The 23,479-nt window shown below is 40.3% G+C and overlaps 1 protein-coding gene across 1 annotated transcript in view; it reads left to right on the top strand.

The window, feature by feature from the left end:
- GRIN2B (glutamate ionotropic receptor NMDA type subunit 2B) overlaps positions 1 to 23,479 on the top strand; it is a gene marked incomplete at both ends in the record, with an annotated part of 281,951 nt that overhangs the window by 234,518 nt on the left and 23,954 nt on the right. Inside the window, 2 exons of the mRNA XM_081311861.1 lie at positions 2,548 to 2,673; positions 5,898 to 6,127. Coding sequence (XP_081167987.1) covers positions 2,548 to 2,673; positions 5,898 to 6,127 — 356 coding nt within the window. The remainder of the gene's footprint in view (positions 1 to 2,547; positions 2,674 to 5,897; positions 6,128 to 23,479) is intronic.

The following is a 23,479-nucleotide window of genomic DNA, read 5'->3' as shown; positions in this document are numbered from 1 at the left end:
GACTGTCATTTCTTTAAGCTCTATCCAAAAAGAATTAACTCAATTAATGTAACACTAAGTAGAATTATAGGTTCCATAGATTTTATATAAATCATTGAAGTTTCTTAGCTAATCTTCTTATTTGTAGTGGAGCAAATTCTGACTCTGCTGGTTTTATGTGAAATGTTATTAGATAATACACAGCATATGCATTAATTCTCATGGCTTCTGGATACAATTTATTTGCATTTTTCCAATTTGAGGAGATTGGAACATTAAAAGATAAAAACAAAGTACACTCTAATTCTAACCCCGCCAGTAGAGCACTAACCACAGTTTCTGAACTGGAAGAGCCAAGTAGCCCTGGAAAGACAAAAATGTTAGGCAAAGTGTGGTATTGTGTGTTTTGGGATGAGAAAGAGTTAGTTGCAGGGTAAGAGAAACCAAAATTTATTCAACACCTAATATGTGATGTGTCAGGTATTAATCATGCATGTTTGGTTATAATAACTTATTGGTACTATAATTATACCCATGTTATGGCTTAGGAAATGGAATCTGAGACAGGGTTAAGTAATTTTCCATAAGTTTCTCAGTCCAAAACTGACAGATCTAGGATTATGTCCAAGTATGTAGCCTTCAGAGCCTGTGTTCTAATCCACATTTGATCATCTCAGAATTCCACCCCTAACCCAGGAACCAGTGTGGTAGGCAGTTAGGTTATGAACTTGAGAACCTCAGTTCATAACCTAACTGCCACTTTCTATGTAAGAACTTGGAAAGGACTTCTGTCTCTCATTCTTGGTTTACTCTTCTGTAAAATGGATAAGGTAATCCCAAATGAAATGGTCACTAAAAGAATCATGCATGATAGTAAATAGTGAAAGTGCTTTGTAAATTATAAAGGTTAATATAGGTGTTTGTTGTATTTTTTGGATATAAATATGCCCTGGGCTTAATGGTGGCGGGGCAGCGGGAGTGGAGAGATCGAAGAATCACAGAGGTGATTCTTTTACTCAGTTATTACCCAATCTTATAAATAGTGAAATCAAGGTGGGATTAGAGTCTATACACTATCATATAGAGGCTTTAAATTTTACTTTCTATGCGTAAGTCTGACTGCCATAGAAAGGTTTTGTATTTCACAGTGGGTATGTCAAGCTCTGGGGCTTTATCAAGGCTCTTTTTAAATTGATTAAGTGACCAAGCTTTTATAATTCTTTTGGAAGTGCAATAGTAAATAGGTTTCAGAGGAAGAAAGGTACTTTCAAATTTTCAGCCATTTTTCCCCTTTCTCAACTTTATCTTTATTAATGATTTGGAAGATGAAGAAAACAGAATGTTAATTCACTTAGTTATGAGTTTACAATGTGATGTGATAGTTAAAAAGGCCAGAACTATTTTGAGACACATTTGAGAAAATATTGCATCATGGGAAAGAATAGCAATTGTCCCTTTGTCTCGGTCTTCCAAGAGATGGCTTCTGCAACAGAGCATTTAGTGCCTGGACACCTCTAAGCCAGAGAGAGTCAGCTCACCTGGAAGGGATTCAACAAAAATGATTAAAGATAGTAAAGAAAACTGTGTACAACATTCTTACTATCTTGCCTGGTCTTGTCCCAACACTGTCACCTGATAATAGGAGATAGATTGTGATTGTGAATCACAACTTATTCAACAATATGTCAACTATTAAATTCCTTCTGTTGCAGATACTGATATTAATGTGGATAGAAGTCAATGTTAACAAATAAAATGTCAAATAAAATCTATCAGCTGGCCAGTGTATCCCAAAATTTTGGTGACACATACCTATAATCCCCGTGACTTGGGAGGCTGAGGCAGGAGAATTGCAAGTTCAAAGCCAACCTTGGCAACTTAATGAGACCTTGTCTCAAAACAAAAAATGAAAAAGTGCTTGGGCAGTGGCCCAGTGATAGGGTGACCCTGGATTCAATATTCAGTAGCACAAATAAATAGAAAAAAAAAAACACATCGAAATGGGTTGAAAAATTAAATCTAGATGGAAAATTTAAGAGGAGTGATACAATGGGGTAGAGAGGATGGTTATTATTGTACATAATTATTACTGAATTAATTCAACTCTGAAATAGTAGCTAAGTCTGTGGAGAATTAATTTGGCTGCAAGTCTCAGAAGCACTGGGGAAGGATTTGGCGGGCCTCCCCTTTGTGGTATGGACACATAGATGAAAACGTAAACCAAGGCAGTCCAATACATACCATACTCCTTCCAATTATACCTTTTACTGAAAGACACAGATATGGATCCAATAGTAGCAGAAACTATCTCTACAAACATTAGACGGTCCAAGAGCTTGAGGCTGTGTTCCTCCTGTGCTTGGAAGAAAGCAATCTTGACATGCTGATCTGGGGGATAGATCTGTCCAGGCACGTTTGATTTCTCCCTAAACCAGTTCCTGGATCACGAAGGCATACAGCACACTTGTTTCTTGTTCTCCCCAAATATTTGTTTGCATGACCAAGTGAAATAATTAGCATCCGTTTGTTCTGTTTTGACCTTGAGCACTGTTTTCTCTCCCTTCCCAGAGCCATTCAGTGCTGACGTATGGGTTATGATGTTTGTGATGCTGCTCATCGTCTCAGCCGTGGCCGTTTTTGTCTTTGAATACTTCAGCCCTGTGGGTTATAACAGGTGCCTCGCTGATGGCAGAGGTAAGGCCAGCTGGAACCAGTATTTTTCTTTGTTCTTCTAGTTTGTAATTCCAATTCTCCTTACCCCCTGATTCTTCCCTGATCCATATTCTTCCTAGTTTTTCCATTTCTGGAAAAAAAAAAAAAAAGTCCCTCAGTCTTCTAGATCACCAAGCTGGTGACACTTTAGAAATATGCCAAATAAGATGCTAGTTTGAATTTCTGTGTCCCCCTTATGGTTCACATCATTTCTAAGCCCAGTTCTACCCCTAGGTAAATGAAAGGGAAGAGTGATAGTAGAGGTGGGTACTCTGAAAGTGAAACAGGAAGCTTTCGATGACTTTAGGCTGTGGACAGTCTGTTGGAACAGATGTAACTAACAAGACAGATTGTACACACTTATTAAGGACAGGAAAAATAGGTTGCCCCAAGGTAAATGCAGGTGGTTGTGACTGGCAGAGTTCCTCAGAGCCAAAGGATCACTACCGACGTACAATATCTCTCAAGTATATGGTCCTAGATCAACATCCCTTGCCAGCGAGCATAGGAGTTGGATGTGTGGAATGAAATAGGCAGAGTAGACCAATTCTCACCCATAGCTACAGTGGACAGGGGCCGGGGGCAATTTCCTGGGTAGGTAGTTCCACAGATGAGAGGGCTACCCAGATGTTTGAAGCACATACACTTTTTCAAAGTTTGCTAGATTTCCAAAGGAGGACAGGGGATTCCTGTAAATAGCTCTTCTGAAGCTTCCTGAGAACCCCAGGATTAAGAAATAGTCTCTCTTCTCTGAGTTTTATCCTTCTAGAATGTGTCTGCTAACCTGGAATTTTATACTCTAAGAGGACAGTTTCTTAAGAAGGATTCCCTATGGGGCACTTAAAAGACAAAGATGTTTGGACCTCACTTTCTCATCCACTCAGTCTAGGATGGAGCTTCAACCATTCTGTTTCAAAATAGTGGATCTCTGCTTTGGACTCTGTACCATGTTCATCCAGAGGAAGGAGAAGTTGTGCTCCCTTCGTGTACAATGTGCCAAAATGCATCCTACTGTTATGTATAACTAACTAGAACAAATTAAAAAAATAAATTAAATTTTAAAAAATATAATACCCAACCTATACCAATTTAATAAGAATCACTGGGTGATCCTCAGGGTTATACAAAATTACATACAAGAGGAAGTGAGGGGTAAGGGAAGAATAATACAAGTGGAAGAAATGATTTACAGTAGAGGGGGTAGAGAGAGAAGAGGGGAGAGGAGGGGAGGGGAGGGGGGATAGTAGAGGATAGGAAAGGCAGCAGAATACAACAGACACTAGAATGGCAATGTGTAAATCAATGGAAGTGTAAATGATGTGATTCAGCAATCTGTATATGGGGTAAAAATGGGAGTTCATAACCCACTTGAATCAAACTGTGAAATATGATATATCAAGAACTATGTAATGTTTTGAATGACCAACAATAAAAAAAAGAAAATATGACAATTAGGTTTTCTAGAAATTTCCAAATTTTAATTATTATCAAAATATTATAATATGCAAATATACATATATTATCAAAACATAATGGATAGATTTTAATGTTTATTTTTTTTCAAGTTAAAATATACTTAAGACTAAACTCAAAAAATGCTTCATATTATCAGCAAAATATTTGTTTGCAGTACTTTGGATTACAAAATCTTTTCTCCATTTTTGTTCATGAAAAATAAAATTTACTAGGAAAAAAAAAAGAATCACTGGGGGTGGATTTCAGGCAACCATATTTTATAAAAGTTTCCATTATGATTCTTTTGAATTCACAGTCCAGGATGTGAATCAGCACTTCACTGACATATTTCAAGTGCAAACCTACCTTTTGAGTTGGTTTATGTATTCTGGGGTGGAAATCTCCATGTCTTCACACAGTGGTACGATCCGTGGTGACCCACTTGTGCTAAAGGGCCATTCAGAAACCATGATCTGCCCAGCCTGATAAAGAAAACGTCTGAGAATCACATGAGTATGTAGTTAGGTTGACAATGTCAATAACTAAAGTTCATGTGCACTCTCATTCTTAGGTGGGGAGGAAACAGAAGGTAAAAATCCAGATTTACTATACTCAGAGCAAGAACTTACAATTACTTACTTTATAATAAGCTGTTTGTCTTCACAAAGGAATTCAGTACAGTGCCACTTTAAATATCAAGAGCATTTTACAATTTAAAAACTTTGGTTATAAATGACTTTCTAGTTACATATCTGTTTCAATAAATAGGGTCCACATGCACAGATGTGCATGCACTGTTAGATATCAGATTTAACATGTGTAGTCCCTGATGATGTAGTTGGCTGAGCAGATGCCATCAGGAACACAGAAAACATCATAAGACCTGTGTTAATATGTCATAAAATTGTGCAGGCAGATGTTGGTTTCTGCAGTGGAAAGAGCCACGTTGTCTGCATGGAGATCCAGATAACAGGCAAGATTTTACCCTCATTAAGCAGAGCTAGCATAGAAGCCACCATACATTCATGGACAGATACCCTGGAACTATCTGTGAAAAGAGCAGGTGGAGGGAAGTCAAAGACAGCTATCTGCCTTCAGATGCAGGTGGCCAGGCGGAAGTTGATGACTTCCTTCCTAATGTTCTTGTGCACAGAAGCTACTACTATAGGAAATTGGCTGGGAAGTGTTGACATTGGAATAGGGTCAAGTCTGTCTTTGAAATATTGAATGCTAACTGCTAGAGGTTGAAGGATAATCAGCAAAAATTCCATTCAAAACCATCCAATATGAATGTGCATAGACTCAGAGGAGGCTTATGACAATGGTTAGAAAAAGACCTCATATAATTATTGCTAATGTTTGGGAAGTTAAAATGCTTCCTTGGTAGATACAAATATACAAGTTAGGAAAAAATGATCACAATGACCCAAATGTGACCATAGTGGCACAGTTAGCCTTTGTTACTGAGTTTCCACATAATTCTGATGGTCTTGGGTATGAAGGCAGGAACACAGTTGGAGAAAGATCCACCACACACCCTAGAACCCTGGTTTTTCTCTTAAGGACCCTCTTCTGCCCTCCTGGGGCTCCCCAAAAAAGAGAGAAACAGTCTCTCAAATTATAAAGGTTCAGTCTTAAGGGAGGGGCTACCCTGCTCTTAGCAGAGACTTTCCAGCTCTGTGTACTTGTAGGTTGAAATACAACTAGTGATTCTGGCTTAACTTTGTGTCTGCATTGTTTTGTTCTGCCAGAGCCAGGCGGCCCATCTTTCACCATCGGCAAAGCTATTTGGTTACTCTGGGGTCTAGTGTTCAACAACTCTGTACCTGTGCAAAACCCGAAGGGGACCACCTCCAAGATCATGGTGTCAGTGTGGGCCTTCTTTGCTGTCATTTTCCTGGCCAGCTACACTGCCAACTTAGCTGCCTTCATGATCCAAGAGGAATATGTGGACCAGGTTTCTGGCCTGAGTGACAAAAAGGTAAGAGGCCCATTTGAAACCTTCCATCTTTCCTTCGATCCTGTTCTCATGTACCTGTTAATTTTCTAAATCTTTAGAATCGATAGTTCTTTCTTTTGTTTTCTTAAATTGTGACACAGGAGCAGAAATCAGTTTCCCTACTGAAATAATATTACTTCGTGTGTACCTCCTGATTTGTAAAAGGTTGTCACAAGTACACCCTGGGCTGCAAATAAGGGGCTTGGTATGTTAGTGTTTTTTTGAATACATGGTACCTCTTTTGGATGCAGTTGGGTGGCCCACCAGCTCAGGGCTGCCTATTTGATGTGTTATTAGAGGGCCGCCCCTGTGTACCCACACTGAGGGGACTAGAGCATTATGGCCTCATTTTCTTCCCAGTGGTATTTGGCTGTGGGCTCTCCCTTTGTTCTTCCACACACTTGTGTGTTCCTAGGGCTGAGCTGGAGGGTTGTTCACATTGTGTCTTGCAGGGAAATAACTGCTATTTAACTTGATGATTGCCCCTGTGTGATGTCGATGAATGGGTTGCCCCGTACCAATTGTAGGCCTCCCTGCAGGCCCGTACAGTTGAGAAAAGAAGGGATCTATCTGCTGGTCTCCATCTTTTCTGTATGATGATGTACAACATGTTCTAAATGCATCTGACCCTCCAGATCTGCCTGAAGCATCTCAGTTTCAATGGAAGATCTATTCCCAGAAACCATGATAATTAGGATGGTCTAAGACTAGCCATCAGAGATGCCTTTATGGAGTGTATGGAAAAGTTCATGGCCAAAACAATTTTGGAGACTATCACAACAAATTTCCTACTCTTAGTTTCCTTGAGATTTAGAAAATGACTTCTCCCTCTCATTGGCAAAATGAAGTTATAGATAGATGTGCTTTAGACCAATAAGTAATGTTTTATCTCATGCATTGGGTTTCCCCAGATAAAACCCTAAACACTTCAGCAAATCACTGCAGAAAGGATACTTTGGGGCTCAAAGTATCTATTCAAAGCTCTATTGATCAAGAATACTCAAAAGCATATAGGGAAGGCAAATGGCTTCTTGAGTGAGTATATATATATATGTATGCATATAGATAAATATACATTTATGTATGTATGCATATTCATATACACATGTGTGTATGTATAGATCTGTCTTTCATTATGTTTACCATTTCATGATATCTCTTTATCTGATTTGTCTTCCTTTTTAGTTTCCTTTCTTATTTTAACAATACTCTCCTGTATTTCCTTCTCCCTGTTTTTAGGGTTTCATATATTTCTTTTATCCAAGCCACTATTTTTTATACATTAATTCTTCTTTTTCTTCATCGTCGTCGTCTTCTTCTTCTTCTTCTTCTTCTTCTTCTTCTTCTTATTATTATTATTATTATTATTAGTTTATTGATTCTGTTATTATTTCCCATTTTTAAACTTTTCTCTCTTATTATTCCATCATCAGCATCCTTTGCCATTATGATCCTAAGTAAAATTCGAGTTAGAGACCTTCTCCCCTTGTTACAGCCACCTTTTTTGACAATTTCTATAACCCAGGCACTAGCGGAGCTAAGAATACCTACTTCCTCAGAGCTCAGTACTTGGTGTGGTTCAGTAAGGTGGACCACGTCTACCCTAAAACACAGTTGTGGCAGAGGTTTGCAGAAGCCCAGCTCCATTTGTAGATTTTTCAGGGATATACAGAATGTTCACATTGTGACGTGGCTGAAGGGTAGTGCAATAGGTACCCACACATTAATGTGGCAATGTTTGGCAGGACCATGTCACTGTGTGTCAACATGGCAGAAGTGTGGTAGACCTCAGCCCTCCTTGGGGCTCTGTATTATTAAATGGGAACATTTGTCACAATGTTGTGATTTTTATCCCAACGATTTCTTCAAATATCTTGAAACATTGGGCAGAACACTGTATTTGTGTTTTTCATACCCTCATGGGCCACCTAGCAACAACTGAATCCATTTCTATGTGAACTAAGTGTAACTGGGATAGAAGGAAATTGTTTTCCTTTCCATGGATTTGAAGGAATTTATCTTCCTAGGCTGTCACAGCTGAGAGGATGGCATCTGTTTGTTGTCCACATCATGTCATTATGTTCTGAAAAATTGGATCCTGCCAGTTCTTTTATAGTAAAGATAGCTGTGTTTGCTGACTTTTCTGCCCTGGAATGACTTTCAGGGCCTTTATAAGTGTACCCCAGTTCTCTAGTGTCCTTGGCTAATGCAAAGGTTCCTGCATCCTGCATCCAAGGCATCCTCAGCTCCTCATTTTTCCTGACCATGCCTCTATCTGTGCATCTGGCCAGGAGGGTTTTCTCCCATGTTCTTGCTCACCAAACTCCTGCTGAAACTTCAAGACTCAAACTAAAGATCACTTCCTTTGTGGAGCTTTCCTTGGCCCATCTGAATGGCTAGTCACTTTCTCCTCTGCCATGCAAATATTTATACTTTATTATTACACTTGTTTCCATATTCTTTTGTTATAAACCATGGACCTGTACTTGATGGTATTTCCCTCTCTCTGACTGTGAGTTCCAGAAAGTCAATGACCATAACATGGTCATCATTAAAATTATAAAGCAAAATTCTATAGGGAGAGAAGTAGAGAAGGGATATGTGCATAGACGTCTCCTGTGTCAACAGCAGGCTCGGCATTATAGACAGAGAAAGCAAGGAGACAGCAAGAACCCTTTCACAGCTGTTTAATTTGAAAATGATTGAAAATGGTTATCCGATATACTTCAGAACTTTGCAAATGACAAAATAGTAAAATGTAAGCATCCTACCAGAAAGTGTCAACATAATTTACATAATTATAGAAAACACTTAAGTAACTAATGACATATAACTGCATATTAGTGTCAGGAACAGTTATATAAATCAGAAGGAGAGTATTTTGAAAGTGTACTTATAATGTCAAAATTTGTATTAGTTTTATTTCAAAACACCTAAGGAAAATGAAATCTTAGGACTGGCATGGTAATGCATGAGAAGAAGTATATTCTATGAATTTAGAAAAAGAAAGATAATACAGACACTGAAACAATAATGTTGAGAATAGAAATGAGATGATTTTGAAGACTGTCTTCAATGTAATTACGTTTTCATCAAGCAAAGTAACATTTACAATGAAGAAATGTTCTAATATTTGGTATGACTATCAAAGATGACTTATCTTCTATATAATTTAGATCAGATGACAAATATCTTGAGTGATGATGAAAAGATATTTGTAGCCATTCGATTTATATAGCTTTAAAAAAACTGTCTTCAGTTTTTTGGGTTTTTTTGGTCAAAAAAATGTACTGAGATTTTATTTATGTTAAGGTACAAGCCAGAATGTCCAGAGTTAAATTTCCATGAAAGCTTGATTCTGTGCTCCTTGTTTTCTGGATGGCTTCCATTTAGAATTATTCCACTACATGCCATATCTAAGGGGTGCAAGTTCTAATATTTTGCAGCCCTACTGTACATTTGTTCACTGAGCTGCTCCAGTGGCAGGAGGGTATAAGGAAGGTGGTAACCTCTTTCTTCTCTGCATAAAGAATCCACAATGCTGATCCTCGTGTTTCTCACCTATCCAGATGGACTTCTCATTTTGCAGTCTGCCAACCACAGTATGAAGGGGAAAGACCTTGGCCAGGTGACGGAGGGGAATGTGTTTACTGGGCACCGGATACATAAACTATGTCACTTGTGTGTTATTTGTATAATCTTCATAAAGATGTAATTATTCCCATTTTTACAAATAAGGGCACTAAGTCTCTGAAAAACTTAGTAATTTCCCTAGAGTCACATATTATCAAGTGACAGAGCCAAGGTATCTTTGGCTCTAAAATCATTCTGCCAGAATGTTTATCTTTGAGCTAATTCCAGACAGAGTTATGACATAGCTAAAGATTGGGATCAACACTCTTGCCCCTGCTTTCTTACTCAATTCTCTACCCTCTCATTTAATTGCATTTTGGCTCCAATTAACCTAACCCTATTACTCCTAATCATTATTATTTTTTTAATGTAACTTCAACAATAATATCTTAGCTAATATTTTTCAGCTCTTATAGACAAGGCATAATGCCAAATGAATTATTGCATAGATTATCTTATATAATGATGCTATTATTATCTTTATTTGAAATGAGGCCACTGAAGCATAGAGAAATTAAGTATTTTGCCCTTATGATGTTCCTGGCTGCTGCTACCCCTAAACAATGTGCTACTCTATTTGGATTCCAGTGCTTTCCCCAGTTAAATTGCCTTTCTTTACCATCCTCTATACCTCGTAGGAGCTTAACTAGTTAAATGCTTTTTTCTGTGTTAAATAGTTAGCTATCTAATTAATTGAGTTATAATAGATACTATTCTAACAGTCTTTTAGGGGAATTACTTTAAATAGACAATAATTGTGATTTCCACCACTTGGATAGGCTAATGACTTTCAAATTGATTTTAGTCTGGGCACAGAGTAACCCTGTCCTTAAGCTTCCATTGGGTGATGGGACATGGCATTGCCAGAAGAGAGAGGGTGAGTTGTAGGGTCAGTTGTAGAGTCAGTGGGGCCAGAGAATGAAGGAGCCCTGCAGGGAGGCAGAGGCAGCTATAGCCACAGAAGGTTTGCTGTCCCACAACCAGGCTCTCACGGGTATCTGCTTACATCCTACATCATACATTTGGACCACCATTGTGACAACCAAACTGTATTTGCAGTTCTTTCCCTCAAAGAACTAGAGGAAACTTTTCAATATCAACAAACTCATTAGTTCAAAGAGGACAGCCATCATCTACAGTCAGGATGACCATGGAACATCTAAATGAGGACCCCATGGCTTTTCTAAGTAACAATTATTCTTGGTTTCTGAGAAGTCCCAGAAAGTCTAAAAGTCACTTTTTATCCTTTGGGGATACAGGCATGTGTTGTAGTTTAAATGGCCCATCCAAAGCTCATGTTGAATTGCCAGTGTCAAGATATGGGACCTTTAAGAGGTGATTAGGTTATGAGGGTAGAGCCCTCATGAATGGATCAGTGTCACCATCTCAGAAGTGGCTTAGTTATGACAGCTATGACTCTGTTACAAAAGTGAGTTGAGCTTCCTCAGCTCTCTTGCTCCCCTTTCACTGCCTTTTCTGTAGTGAGCGCGGGCTTCTTCACCACTTGATGCCCTTTGCCATGTTTTGATGCAGCACGAAAGCCCTCACCAGATGCTGATTCCATGCCCCTGGACTTCCCAGCCTTCAGAACTGTGAGAAATAAATTTCTTTTCTTTCTAAATTACCCAGCCTGTGGAATTCTGTTAAAAGAGCATAAAATGGACTAAGTCATCAGGGTATGAATTTTAAATCGACAAACAAATAAGTCAATATGCATTCCAGAAAAAAAAATAGTCTGGTGATATATATATATATATATATATATATTTTTTTTTATACCACTACTACCCTAAAGTTTTTGGATGGTATTCAAGCATTTGTGAGGAAGTAAGGCCATGCTTTCCATTGTACAAATGTATTTTCTTTGCCCTATTAACTTTAGGCTTGAAGCCAGCAGGAGATAGCTAACCTCAAACCCAATCTGCCACATACTGGTTCTGGCCCAGACCGTCTTGGTCAAACCATTGGATACTGGCCTAAAAATAGTTTAACAGGGAAGCAGCAGACATGATTATCTAGCCAGGGCACTAGCAGTGAGGGCCTGGGTTGAACGTCCAGGTAGCTGAGCAAACTGTGAGGGTATGATTCATGTGTGGGAGTCCTCTTGTAACAGCTGATCAGTAGCAGGTCTGGAGGAAATGGCAGGAGAGTAAAAGTCCCCAAATCCTCAGAGCATATAGGGTACAGAATATACATGGGTGGGAAGGGACACCTGTTTGGCAGAGCCAATGTGACCCTTTACATGAACTGCTGTCCCTGTACATTACCTGCCTCCTTCCCGCCAAGGTGCAGCCAAGGAGACCTTCATCTAGATGGATCCAGAATAAACCCAGATCTGTCCATTAGAACCAGCTTAAATAAAATCTCTGATTTTATTTAAGCACGGGTTACAGATACCCTTGAACCTTAATTCCTGAATTCATCTTAACTAGGACAGGAAATCCCTAACCAACACTTGAAGGGGACTAGCAGTGGTCACTCTCCAATCCTAGGCTGCCAATGATCCAATACTGACAACTAGGCTCCCAACAGGGATCCAGGAACTCTTTTACTTCTGTTTTTGTTGTTGTTGTTGTTGTTGTTAGCCTGCACACCCTCTTTGCCTCCTAACATCCAGACTTTTCATATGGGATTCCTCATTCTGAGCTCTGCTATTCTGTTGGGTCCTGTAGCAGATTGAAAAGTGACACCTAAAAAATATATTCACTTCCTAACCTTTAGAACCTGTGAAGGTTGACTGTTTTGGGGAGTGGGGGGAGGAGGATCTTTGCAGATGTAATTAAGATCTCAAGGTGAGATCTTCCTGGATTATCAGGGTGGATGTTAAATCCAATGACATGGCAGAGAGATTTGACACAGAAAAGGAGAAAACCCACAGAAGAGAAGGCCATATGAAGGCAGCAGCAGAAATTGGGCGGATACAGGCCCTGGGAACAGCATGGAGCCACCAGAAGCTGGAAGGGCCAAGGGATGGACTGTCCCTTAGACCCTTGGAGGGAACACAGCTCAGGGGCACCTTGTTTTTGGAACTTACAGTCTTCAGAACTGTTTCAAAATAAAGTTCAGTCTGTGGTAGTTTGCCATGGTGCTCACAGCATCCTGACAGGTCTTCTACAGCTTGTGCTTCAGGCTTGTTATGTTCTTTCTATCCAAGGGCTTCTCCTCATTGACTCAATCCCCTTTCTTGGCCACCAGCCCCATCCTTCTGAAGTGAGTATTTCTTGCAGCAGGATCAACCTCAGTCCTTTTCTGCCTAGAAAACTGATCTACTTTACACTGGAGATTTTCAGGGAGATACATATCACATGCAGAGGGAATCTTCTTGCTGGTTAATTTTAGGGAGACTGTGAAAAACTCAAGTGTCCTTTTGTGCTGCTTTTCACTGTGTCCTTGTGCCTGATTGATGCCAGTGTCCCAGATGTGGTGCGCTGCTTGTGTGCACACTTTCCTCACAGCCTTCCATGAGGCCTCTTCCGGGGTTATCAAAAGGGGGTTGAGAGCTTGTTTCTGTAAGACATATCACATTCACACTTCCTTTGTGGGGTAAAGAGTGTTGGTGCACCCTTCTCCTCCACTGGATTTTGCCATGTGGTTCATATGACAGAACCGGAGGAAACTCTATTTGATCATCAGGTACAGGTAACTCTTTTCTCATCAAAGGCAATTGGGTCCTCTGTCTTTTGTAGATGAACATATCTTCTTTGTTACACAGGAACACACACTCACTCACACATGCCCCATTTATCCATCCCACAAAAGTATACAGCAAGATAACTCCGTAATTAGGAACTTAGCATTGACACAGCTGTGTGAGGAACACGCTTCCTATGTGCTTAGAACGTAAATTTTACAAAGTGGATCTCAAAAGGTTTGTCTTTCTCACCTGGAAAAAAGAAGTCAGTTTTATCTCTTTCTGCAGATATTAGATGCTGAAACCATATTTTTGTGAAATGAAATGAAACCAAGGAAGGAATGAGAAGGAGAGAGGGAAAGGGAGAGGACAAGAGAAAAAGGAAGGGAGGGAGGGAGGAGGAGGAGGAGAAAAAGCATTAGAACCTAATCTTGGACTAGATCTGCTCTGTATTACTCTTCTTAGAAAGATATCCCTTATGCAGGATATTAGATGACTAGTGACTTCCTGGAGCTGCTGATTTTAAAAAAAAAAAAAACTACATCGATGCAAACTAGCACGAGTATTAATTCACAATTCCCACCTGAATTGAACTGAATTGGGCCAAAAATCAAAACCAGCAACAGGCAATGATTTTCATTAACAAAAGTCAAAACACATAGCATGGTAAGCTATCCATTAAGCATCAGGTATTCTGCAAGTGGGAGAATTAGTGAGCCTTTTTCTGAACTGCTTGAATCTTTGAGTGCCTCTGTGACTTCCATTTGGGGCTCCCTCCATCAGACTATCTTTTCCAGGTTGGGAAGAGCAAGTGATTCCCAGGCCTCCTGCTGAAATTCGAATTTATCTAAAGGCAGGTCTTTGGTTCTCAGAGAAGGGAGCTATATCCATTTAGCTGGATGTTAAAAGATAATTTCATTCTGAAATTTATTTACATCAAAGGAAAATTAGAGAGTTCTTCAACATCCTTTTCTGATTAAAAACAAAAAAAAAATTATAAATAAGTGTTTTAGTCCAAGGAGACTAAGCTTTTTTATGCTCACTAAATCTTGACTTGTGGGTTGAGGATATATTAAGAATTAGTGTTTCACTTCTGAGCAACTAAGTTCAAGTCCTTCGAGACAAATTAATGCAGCATGAAAATTTATATGTGGCCAAAGGCATCAAGCCTAGAATGAATCAGGATTTAGAGATGTCAGAATTGTACTCACAGTTAAAATTGTAGCCTGGGCTGGCTCTGGTCCTTTGTAGATGTTCCGGACTACTTGCCCTCTTGATGCCACCTGCTACAACGGTGGCAAGAGTGGAAAAGGTTCTCAGTGGGCTGTGTGTGCAGCTTATTATATTTTTAGAAGCTTTCTTCATAACTGGGCTCATGCAAGGGCCAGTGGGAGCCTAAGACAGCCTGAGACTGAGGAAACCCAGTCATTTTGCTTCCAATTTCATGTCAAGACTTCCTTTCCCAGCATGGGTCACAGAGAGCCATAGACAGTCTGCTTACATTCTGTCAACACTATAGTCTCAGACCTTTCTTCCTGTATTTTTATCTCGTCTCCTTCGGGTGGGGACTTTGGCTTAGATTGACTCCAGGCCAATAGGATCCTGAGAGCCATCAGAAAGGAGAGAAGAAAACACACAGGGGCTGGGGATGTGGCTCAAGCGGTAGCGCGCTCGCCTGGCATGCGTGCGGCCCGGGTTCGATCCTCAGCACCACATACCAACAAAGATGTTGTGTCCGCCGAGAACTAAAAATAAATATTAAAAATTCTCTCTCTCTCTCTCTCCTCTCTCACTCTCTCTTTTAAGAAAAAAAAAAAAAAACACACAGGCCAACTCCCTTCCAGTGGAGGCAGCTTGGATCTTCAGAAGACTCGGGAGCAGGAAGAGCAGGGGTCTTGTGTCCTAGCTTGAAAAGAATATAAGTAGTGTGTACTAATAGTTGTTTCTGTTTTGAGTGCATAGCAAAGAGTGGCTGCCAGGGATAATGGTGGAGCATGGCAGAGTGTCAATAATAAAATCACCTGGGGGCCCTTTTCAACTAAATAGGACTCTATCCAATGGCTATATGCAGCAGCTGTCACCTATGCTGTCAAGCAGTCAGCCAGAAAACCAAAGGTGAGGGGCTGGGGATGTGGCTCAAGTGGTAGCGCGCTCGCCTGGCATGCGTGCGACCCGGGTTCGATCCTCAGCACCACATACCAACAAAGATGTTGTGTCCGCCAAGAGTTAAAAAATAAATATTAAAAATTCTCTCTCTCTCTCTCTCTCTCTCTCTCTCTCCCCTCTCTCACTCTCTCTAAAAAAAAAAAAAAAAAAACCAAAGGTGAAAAAAAAAAGGTTATGAGAGAAAGCAACTTGGGGGGATGTTATTGGAGGGTTGTGGCAGGCCCCTCTTTTCTCTTTAACCCACTAAGTTGTTTGAGGAGATGATTTAGAGAGCTTGACATTTGGCCCTGCAGTTAAAGAAAGGGCTGGCATTTGACATATACCTGGAAGGCTGAAGATGACAGATCTTGGCTAGAATAGCCACCCATGGCAGGGCAAGTCTGTTTCTCAAGGCCAGATCAGGCCACGTGGGAAGGAGGGAGTCAGTCTGGGCCTAGAGTGGAGCCGGGTATTTTTCAAGGTACCCTCCCACAAATGCTTCCCGGCCAGGATGAGGCAAAGTGGAGGGACCAGCTGCACCAAAGAGGTACAGGTGTGTTCTCAGTGGGAGTGTCTCTGGGAATCCATGCACTTGCCTGGCAAGGAGAACATCTGTCATGCGTCTAGGTGTTAATGCCAGACCACTATAGTACCATCATCGGGGAAGTCCTTCCTGTCCTTCTGGCCCTCTTCCTGCCACCACTGTCTCAAATGCCCCTCCCCCCCCCTCTGCAGAGAGTAGGAAAGGAACTAGAATACAGGACCTATCAGAACTGGCTTCACTTTGATTTTTATTTCTTGGCTATGTAATAACCACTGGGATTCCTGGGGCCGAGTCTACCTGTTTTTCTCTGTTCTTATTATTGGTCTATTTAGTGAACAGATCCTGTGTGCCAGGCTGATTGGTATACACTCTCTGGCCTGCTTTCTCAGATTCTTAAAGGAGTGATTCTAGGACTCAGACCAGAGACTACCCAGCTGTGAGTGAACAGGAAACTTGAAGAGATTTTTCTTCACTTCAGCCCAGAACTGTTTTCAGCAAGGGCTTGTGGTTATTTGTGTGCATCCGCTTTCCCATTTCAGAGCTGCTCACTTAATGTTGACTGACTGGATGGAGGAACCAAAAAGACATTGTATATGGTTGGGCACCAGGTTTTCTCTCATCCAGGACATAACCAATGTACATAAGGAAAAAAATGCCACTCTCAGGAACCTTCTTGTTAGGGGAAAAGAAAAACTGAGAGGAAAGAATTTGAATAAAGGGCAATGTACCCAACTCCACTCCTCCATCCTCATGTTAGTGGAGAAATAAATCAAGAGCCATATTTGCTGTATCTGAAGTACTTGTGACAAGGAGACCTTGAGTTGCTTAAGGCTACAAACCACCTTAATGTTAAATTACCTGAATGCTTAATTCTGAAACTTCCTCACACATCTCCCAGCTTATCACTAGCACCACAGCATGTTCTGAGTCAAGTATAAGCCAGTTAAGTTTTCTGCAAGAACTGATTTGCCAACAGACCCCGAGACAGCTGGGACTCAGCCTTTTTTGGACTGGGTACAAAAGAGATGTTGAGCTGGGTGTTATCCTGGTACTGAAGAAAGAATGCTGTGATTTCTAATGATGTCTCCTAGTGGCCTCAAATACAAATTGAACAAGATGGCTAGCAGCATTGTGTTACAAAGAACACTGCAGCCCAGGACGTCTAGGGCAGAGGAACCTCTGGGGAGTGAGCCTTTTCTTGCTCTCAGAAAATAAAAAAAAAAAAAAAATGCACTTGAACACATAAGGAGGTTTATTCACTGGAACATGCCTTTACAAGACACACCCACCTATCACTGCAAACACACGCACACACACACCACAGAGGGTGCAGATGTGGCTTTGACTTGGAGTGCTGAGCAATTTTCTGCTTTTTCCTTTTATCCATATAAAAGCGCATCAAATTAATTGCAGCCAATTATGTACAAATCCCTTTCTCTCTGCCAATCAGGGCTGCCTGAACAGGCAAGAGGCACTCTCACCTGCTTCGTTATGCAAATTGAAATTCAAACACCCAAGAACAATACAGCCTTCAGCACAGAAGTGAATTCAGGTTGCTAATGAGAAGAGACTGCCAGAGGAGTGGCTTTAACCTTCTGATGCTGCTTTGAAAAGGCTGAGAAGTCTTCAAGTGGAGATGGAGGCAGAGTCAATGCCAATCCTGGCTCTCAGCACCAGACATGCTCCCAGAGCACTGTCACCCTTATGTAACTTGAGCCCTGACAATGAAAGGTCACCACCTGGTCAGACATAATTTAGAATGACTTGGAATCTAAACAGTATGACAGAATAGCATATTTCTTGAATACCTCTGTGATATGACAGTCAAATTCATTTTGCAGGATATGGGGTCAGTCGTGGTATAAATTCACTGAGCCTCAGTATACCTGCAGTCAAATGCAAGTATGATGCACTACATAAAATACACAGAAATGATCGAGAGAGAGAGAGAGAGAGAGAGAGAAATGAACCCTAAGATCTTACAGCATGAGATTAACTTGAGAAGAGACTTACCATTCAGTTACTGATTTGCTTAGGACCTGCTATATGCAAAGGAATAGCCATTTTATTCCCTACTCATCACATTTGGGAGGGCTTATTTCTTGACTACCTCACCTGTTATCTTGCACTAGAGCTTTACAGTCTCCTCTTGATATAGAGATAAAAACTTATCTCTCAACCCCAAGTCATCTAAAAAAATTGTTTTGACAGAATTGTGTGTCACCCAGTCCTCTGAGCCTGAGCCTGAGTGTGCAAGCTAGACAGTCTGCACAGCAATGAGGGGCATGTACAGTGGTCCTGGTGACATTGAGGAGACTAGGAGAAGTTTGGTGTTAGAAAGTGGTAGCTTTCTTGCTCCTCCTCAAACACTGTGGTCATACTGTAGTTTGATTTTCAGTTGAAGGTATCTTAAAATTGCACATCACTCAGTACCCTCACATCCCAGGAAGAGTGCTGTGGGTTGCAGAGAACCCAGAGAAGTGGTCTCTTCATTCCTAACCACTCTTGGTCATACAAGCACTTCCATGTGTGATTCTATGAATAAGTAGGAATGGTTGAAAGAAAATGGTTCCCAAGGCAGTCTGTCATCTGGGCTGATTGGTCTGTTTGACCACTCTTTGTTGTTGTTGTTGTTGTTTATTTTCATTTTGTTTTGTTTCTTAGAATACTTTCATGAATTTACACTTCCAGTTTAAAATTTATATATAAAAACAATTTTAAACTATCTGCTTCTTAAAACACATTTTAAAAGATGTTTCTCTGAGGGAAGTGGGGTGATTGCTTAATCACACTTCAGTAAGACGTCTTTTCAGATCATCTCCTCTGAAGACCTGGATGAGATCCTTTGGACTAAAAGAACAGAGCTTTTGATTTTGTGGACATAGATCTTACAGGAAAATACAGACTGTTAGGTTCAGATGCTGCAGAAGAGAGCTTAAGAAAACACTACAGCCCAAGAAGTGGGGCATGAGTGTAGAAAATGAAGTACCAGGCTAGCCCTAAACCCAAGTAAGGTTCCATTTCTTTATTTATTTCCATTTCTTTCAGTATTTTATTGCCATTCTCGTGCCTCTTTCCCATCCCTAGGTCCCTATTGGAACCCTCCTCCAGCAGTCTGACCCACCTCTCCACCCTCCACTGTAATCATTGACTGACTGCCCATTTCCTTCTCTGAATTATAAGCTACCTAAGGCAACAGGCATGTTTCCAAGGATTGTCTATTCAGTACCTGGGACAGTGCCTGGGACATCGGAGAAGTTTGTTAAGTGTGAATGAATATTCCCAGAACACAGCTGCCAATACTAACACTAAAGTTCTGCTCTCTTACAGATTAAATTGCCTTTAATGAGCTAACCATTTACTGTATCATTTCTCTAGGGAAGTGTATTTCTTTTTCTAAACAGCTGATTTATAAATGAACTATTGAGAAGAACATGTCTGTAGGTTGGAACCTGCCTATTGAAAATTACATTCGAAAACCAAAAATAAATTAACCTTTTTATTATGTTATTTTTCAAAGTATTAGAAATCATGGCCCTCATCCATAGTAATCACTATACAGAACCACATCAATAGAATCTCAAAGAGTATGCCAGTCATTCATGACCACTGGGTGGTATTTCCCCAATTAAACACTTTACGTTCTTTGTCTGGATTACTTCTCCTCCAAACCCTTTTAGGCAGATGTTACCTCTACTATCCAGAGGAGAAACTAGACAAAAATCAATGTGATCTGGTTAGGTTCCTAGATCTCTCTGCTGCCTGGGTTTCCTAATTTATTAAATGGGGATAGATGTGTTCCCTACCTGAGAGCTATTATACTGATTAAAGAGCTGTTACTTGTAAAACCTCATGTAAAACGTTTGCAACTCAGGGTCTCCCCCTAAATCCATCTCACATAGCCTATGCTGTTTCTAATAGGTGATTAACATGTGCCTCCAAAGCCATAAGCTGCTACAGATCTGCTCCAGGGCCCATGACTTGATTCTCCTTCTACTCTGCCTGCCCCTAGTACTTGTCTATTTCAATGAGATTCTGAGGTGGGGGTCATGGTAGAGGGCAGGTGATATGTCAGAGATGGAAAAGGTGTGGAAGGAAGATTGGGGGAGTCACTCTGCAGTGCTTAGATTCTGAAAATAGCCCTGGATCTCGAGATACCTAGGTGAAGGGCATCTGCCACCAGTAAAGAGGTATCACTAGTATCTCTTTGTAGATAAGCTTGTGGGTCTTTGGAGAGGAAACTCCCAATATCCTCCTGGGTACAAAGTAAGAGCTCAGTGAGCATTTCTGAATCTGTATCTGTTGCACATCACCATGATAAAAAACAATTACTTCAAATGTGAGCTTCAAATCTGATTCCATTTGACTCCTGGGCCCTACTCCAAGCAAACCATTTCTCATGGGAGCAGACAGATTACAAAACCAGGTCCTTCTAAGCCTTTTCTGCTTGCATGATCTTTACAGCCAAAGAACTGTCTGTCCTTTTCAGACTTACACACACACACACACACACACACACACACACACACACACACACACCTAGTTTCTTCTACCTCTAGTTCTCTTGGAGACTCAGAGAAGAGACTTAGCTTCACTACAAATTATTGAGGAAGTCAGAGAGTTTATAACACCCTAAGTTTATCTTTTCTGTCAATTAAGATCTTTCTTTTATATTTTTTATTTTTGATTTACACAGGATAATTGTACATATTTCTGGGGTACATTGATATGATTATATCCACATATACATTATGTGACAATCAAATCAGGACATTTAATGAAATCCAGGCAAGAAAGGCAAACACTGCATAAGCTCACCCATGTCTGAAATCAGACTACTCTTCCTAAGATTATTCAAACAAATAAAATACTTTTGACTTGTTTATTTAGCAACAGAAGCTATGCTCTTCTTGTCATAAAAAGTTGCTACTCTGTCTTTAATAATCTGACTACTAATGAAGGCAATGCTGACAGTCTCTCATGACCCCTTGCTATTTGGAAAACACATAAAAGTTCAAGTTGATGTGGGTTTGGGAGGGCCTGGGCCCCAGTGTCTCAGGCTGTAACACTTGTCTTCTCAGCCCAGAGAACACTTCTCCCATCCCATCAGCTTCTTCGGATCTCTACTGGCCAGTTCACACTTCCCGTGTGCTGAGTATTAATATGCCATATCCTGCATGTCTGAATGATGTGATGATAATATAATGATGGTCTCTAAATAAGAAATGAAAATTAGTTTTATGGCTTTTCATTCTCACCACTTCTTCATTTATTCATTTATCAGATAAATTATATCTACAATGCACCACTTACTGAAATAGGGTCTAGGAAAACCAGAACAGCTCTGCATAAACACATTATATCTAATCTTTTTTGTCAGTATGGAGCTCAGTATCCATCCACAGTGTCTCAGAAGTCCTTGGCAGCTGCGACACTGCCCATGGAGAAGGCCTAGAGACCCTAGAATAAGACAGACCAACACCTAGGCTCCCTCATTCAGAAGGCCCTTTTTCAACCTGGATTATGCCTCCTACCAAAATCCCATCCCTCTCATTTCTTTGGATTCACTAAGCCAGACATTGTACCATCTACCTGGTTTTAACCTGAGTCATTATAGTTTCTGCATGTAGTGTAACACCTAATATATCAATTTGGTCAACAAATATTGATTGAATGATTACTAGTTACTCTGTGCTGCAGGATTTGGCAAGTAAAAACAAAGGTCATCCAGATAGATTTGAACCTGAGATAAGCAGCAGAGATTTTAGTCTAACTATATCCCAAATTTTCAAAGGAAATTCTACCTGTGAGGTGTTGGAGACAGGTTAAAGCAGTTTTAATCTCACAGTCCAGAGCGGGAGGCACACTTAGTTCTTAAACAGAACAATAAGTACAATAACAGAGGGATTTTCTTAGGTACTCCTTTTAAGGTCAAATAAACCAATCTTTTAACCTTTCACCATAAGACTTGCTCTCTTCACCTTTAATCTTTTCCCTTCTCAAATTTTAGTTGTGAGTGACAGAGGAAAGCAGCACACTATGGTCACACAGTCCTCCCTCTGGTGTATAACAAAGCCTGACCACATTCTTCCCCCAAAGCCACCTTCCCAATAGAGAGTTCTTGTTCAAAAAGCAGCACTGCATTGCTGAGGCATGCACCTTGTGGTCTTCTAGGGCTCTAAGATCTTTCCTTTTGTAAATTTTTTTTTCAATATTTTTTTAGTTGTCAGTAGACCTTTATTTTTTTTATTTGTATGCCGTGCTGAGAATTGAACTCAGGGCCTCACTTGTGCTAGGCAAGCACTCTACCACTGAGCACTCAACCCCAGCTCTCCATGATCTTTCTTGATCATGCTTTTCACAAAGCCAGTTCCTATCCCTTCCTGTTCTAGAGCAGTATGGTTTTACATCCTGTGAGAGTTATTTTGCGTTCTTCCTAACTGAACCTCATCCTTTTAATATCCTTTCATAACAACAGATTTACTATTTTAATGTTTAACTCCATTTTTCAAGTAACCAACCACCCAGTCCAAACTGATGTCATCCATAGACATAAAGAACAAGTTTCTCATCCCATCCTCTAAGCTATGAAAGAAAACAAAATGCTTCCCTGTGGGTTTAGTAATTTGCCCCACACACCCAACACAACTTGTCATTCATAGCCTTTCACCAACCATCCCACCTGACCAGTGTCAGGGGCCTCTTGCTTGATAAAGAGAAATATCTGTCTTCAGAGCTTACTTTGGCATGGAACAGACAATTTTTACTTTTCCAGTAATCAGCCTCTGATTTGGAATTTCATTAATAATTTAGACTAGCTCCTCTTTAACTAACAAAGGGAACATGATACCCAATGCTTGGGACCATTGAAAGGACCCCGTGGCTAATCTTTTAAAGGGAAAAATTATCATGGAGTTCAATAAGGAAAGGTCTGAATACCTTCTTACTAAGTAGGCAAGAAAATATTCCCATTAGAGAATGTATTTTCCTCAAAATAAGATTTTAAGCTGGGTACAGTAGTGCACACCTGTAATCCCAGTGACTTGGGAAGTGAAAGCAGCAGGACGGCAATTGTTTGAGGCCAGCCTCAGCAACTTATCAGGACCCTGCCTCAAAATAAAAACCTAATGTCACATTACCATTGGAGATGTAGTCCAGCGGTAAACATTTTAAAAATGTAAGTGTGCAGTCAACCCATCTGTTACCCAGATTCTTTACCCAAATGTGTATTACAATTCAAAGACAATCCATCCTACCAATAATCCTATCTCTTCAACTCATTTACTTACTCTAGAAAAAGTCTCTTCTTCAAACCTGGAATGAAACACAAGGGATCTTAAGTGGGAAAATAAGCATTAACGTTTTATTTGATGAAAACTTG

The sequence above is a fragment of the Spermophilus citellus genome (genome assembly GCF_964194105.1).
Source record: "Spermophilus citellus genome assembly, chromosome: 10".
Classification (NCBI taxonomy): Eukaryota; Metazoa; Chordata; class Mammalia; order Rodentia; family Sciuridae; genus Spermophilus; species Spermophilus citellus.
This window is presented reverse-complemented; position numbering and strand designations above follow the sequence as displayed.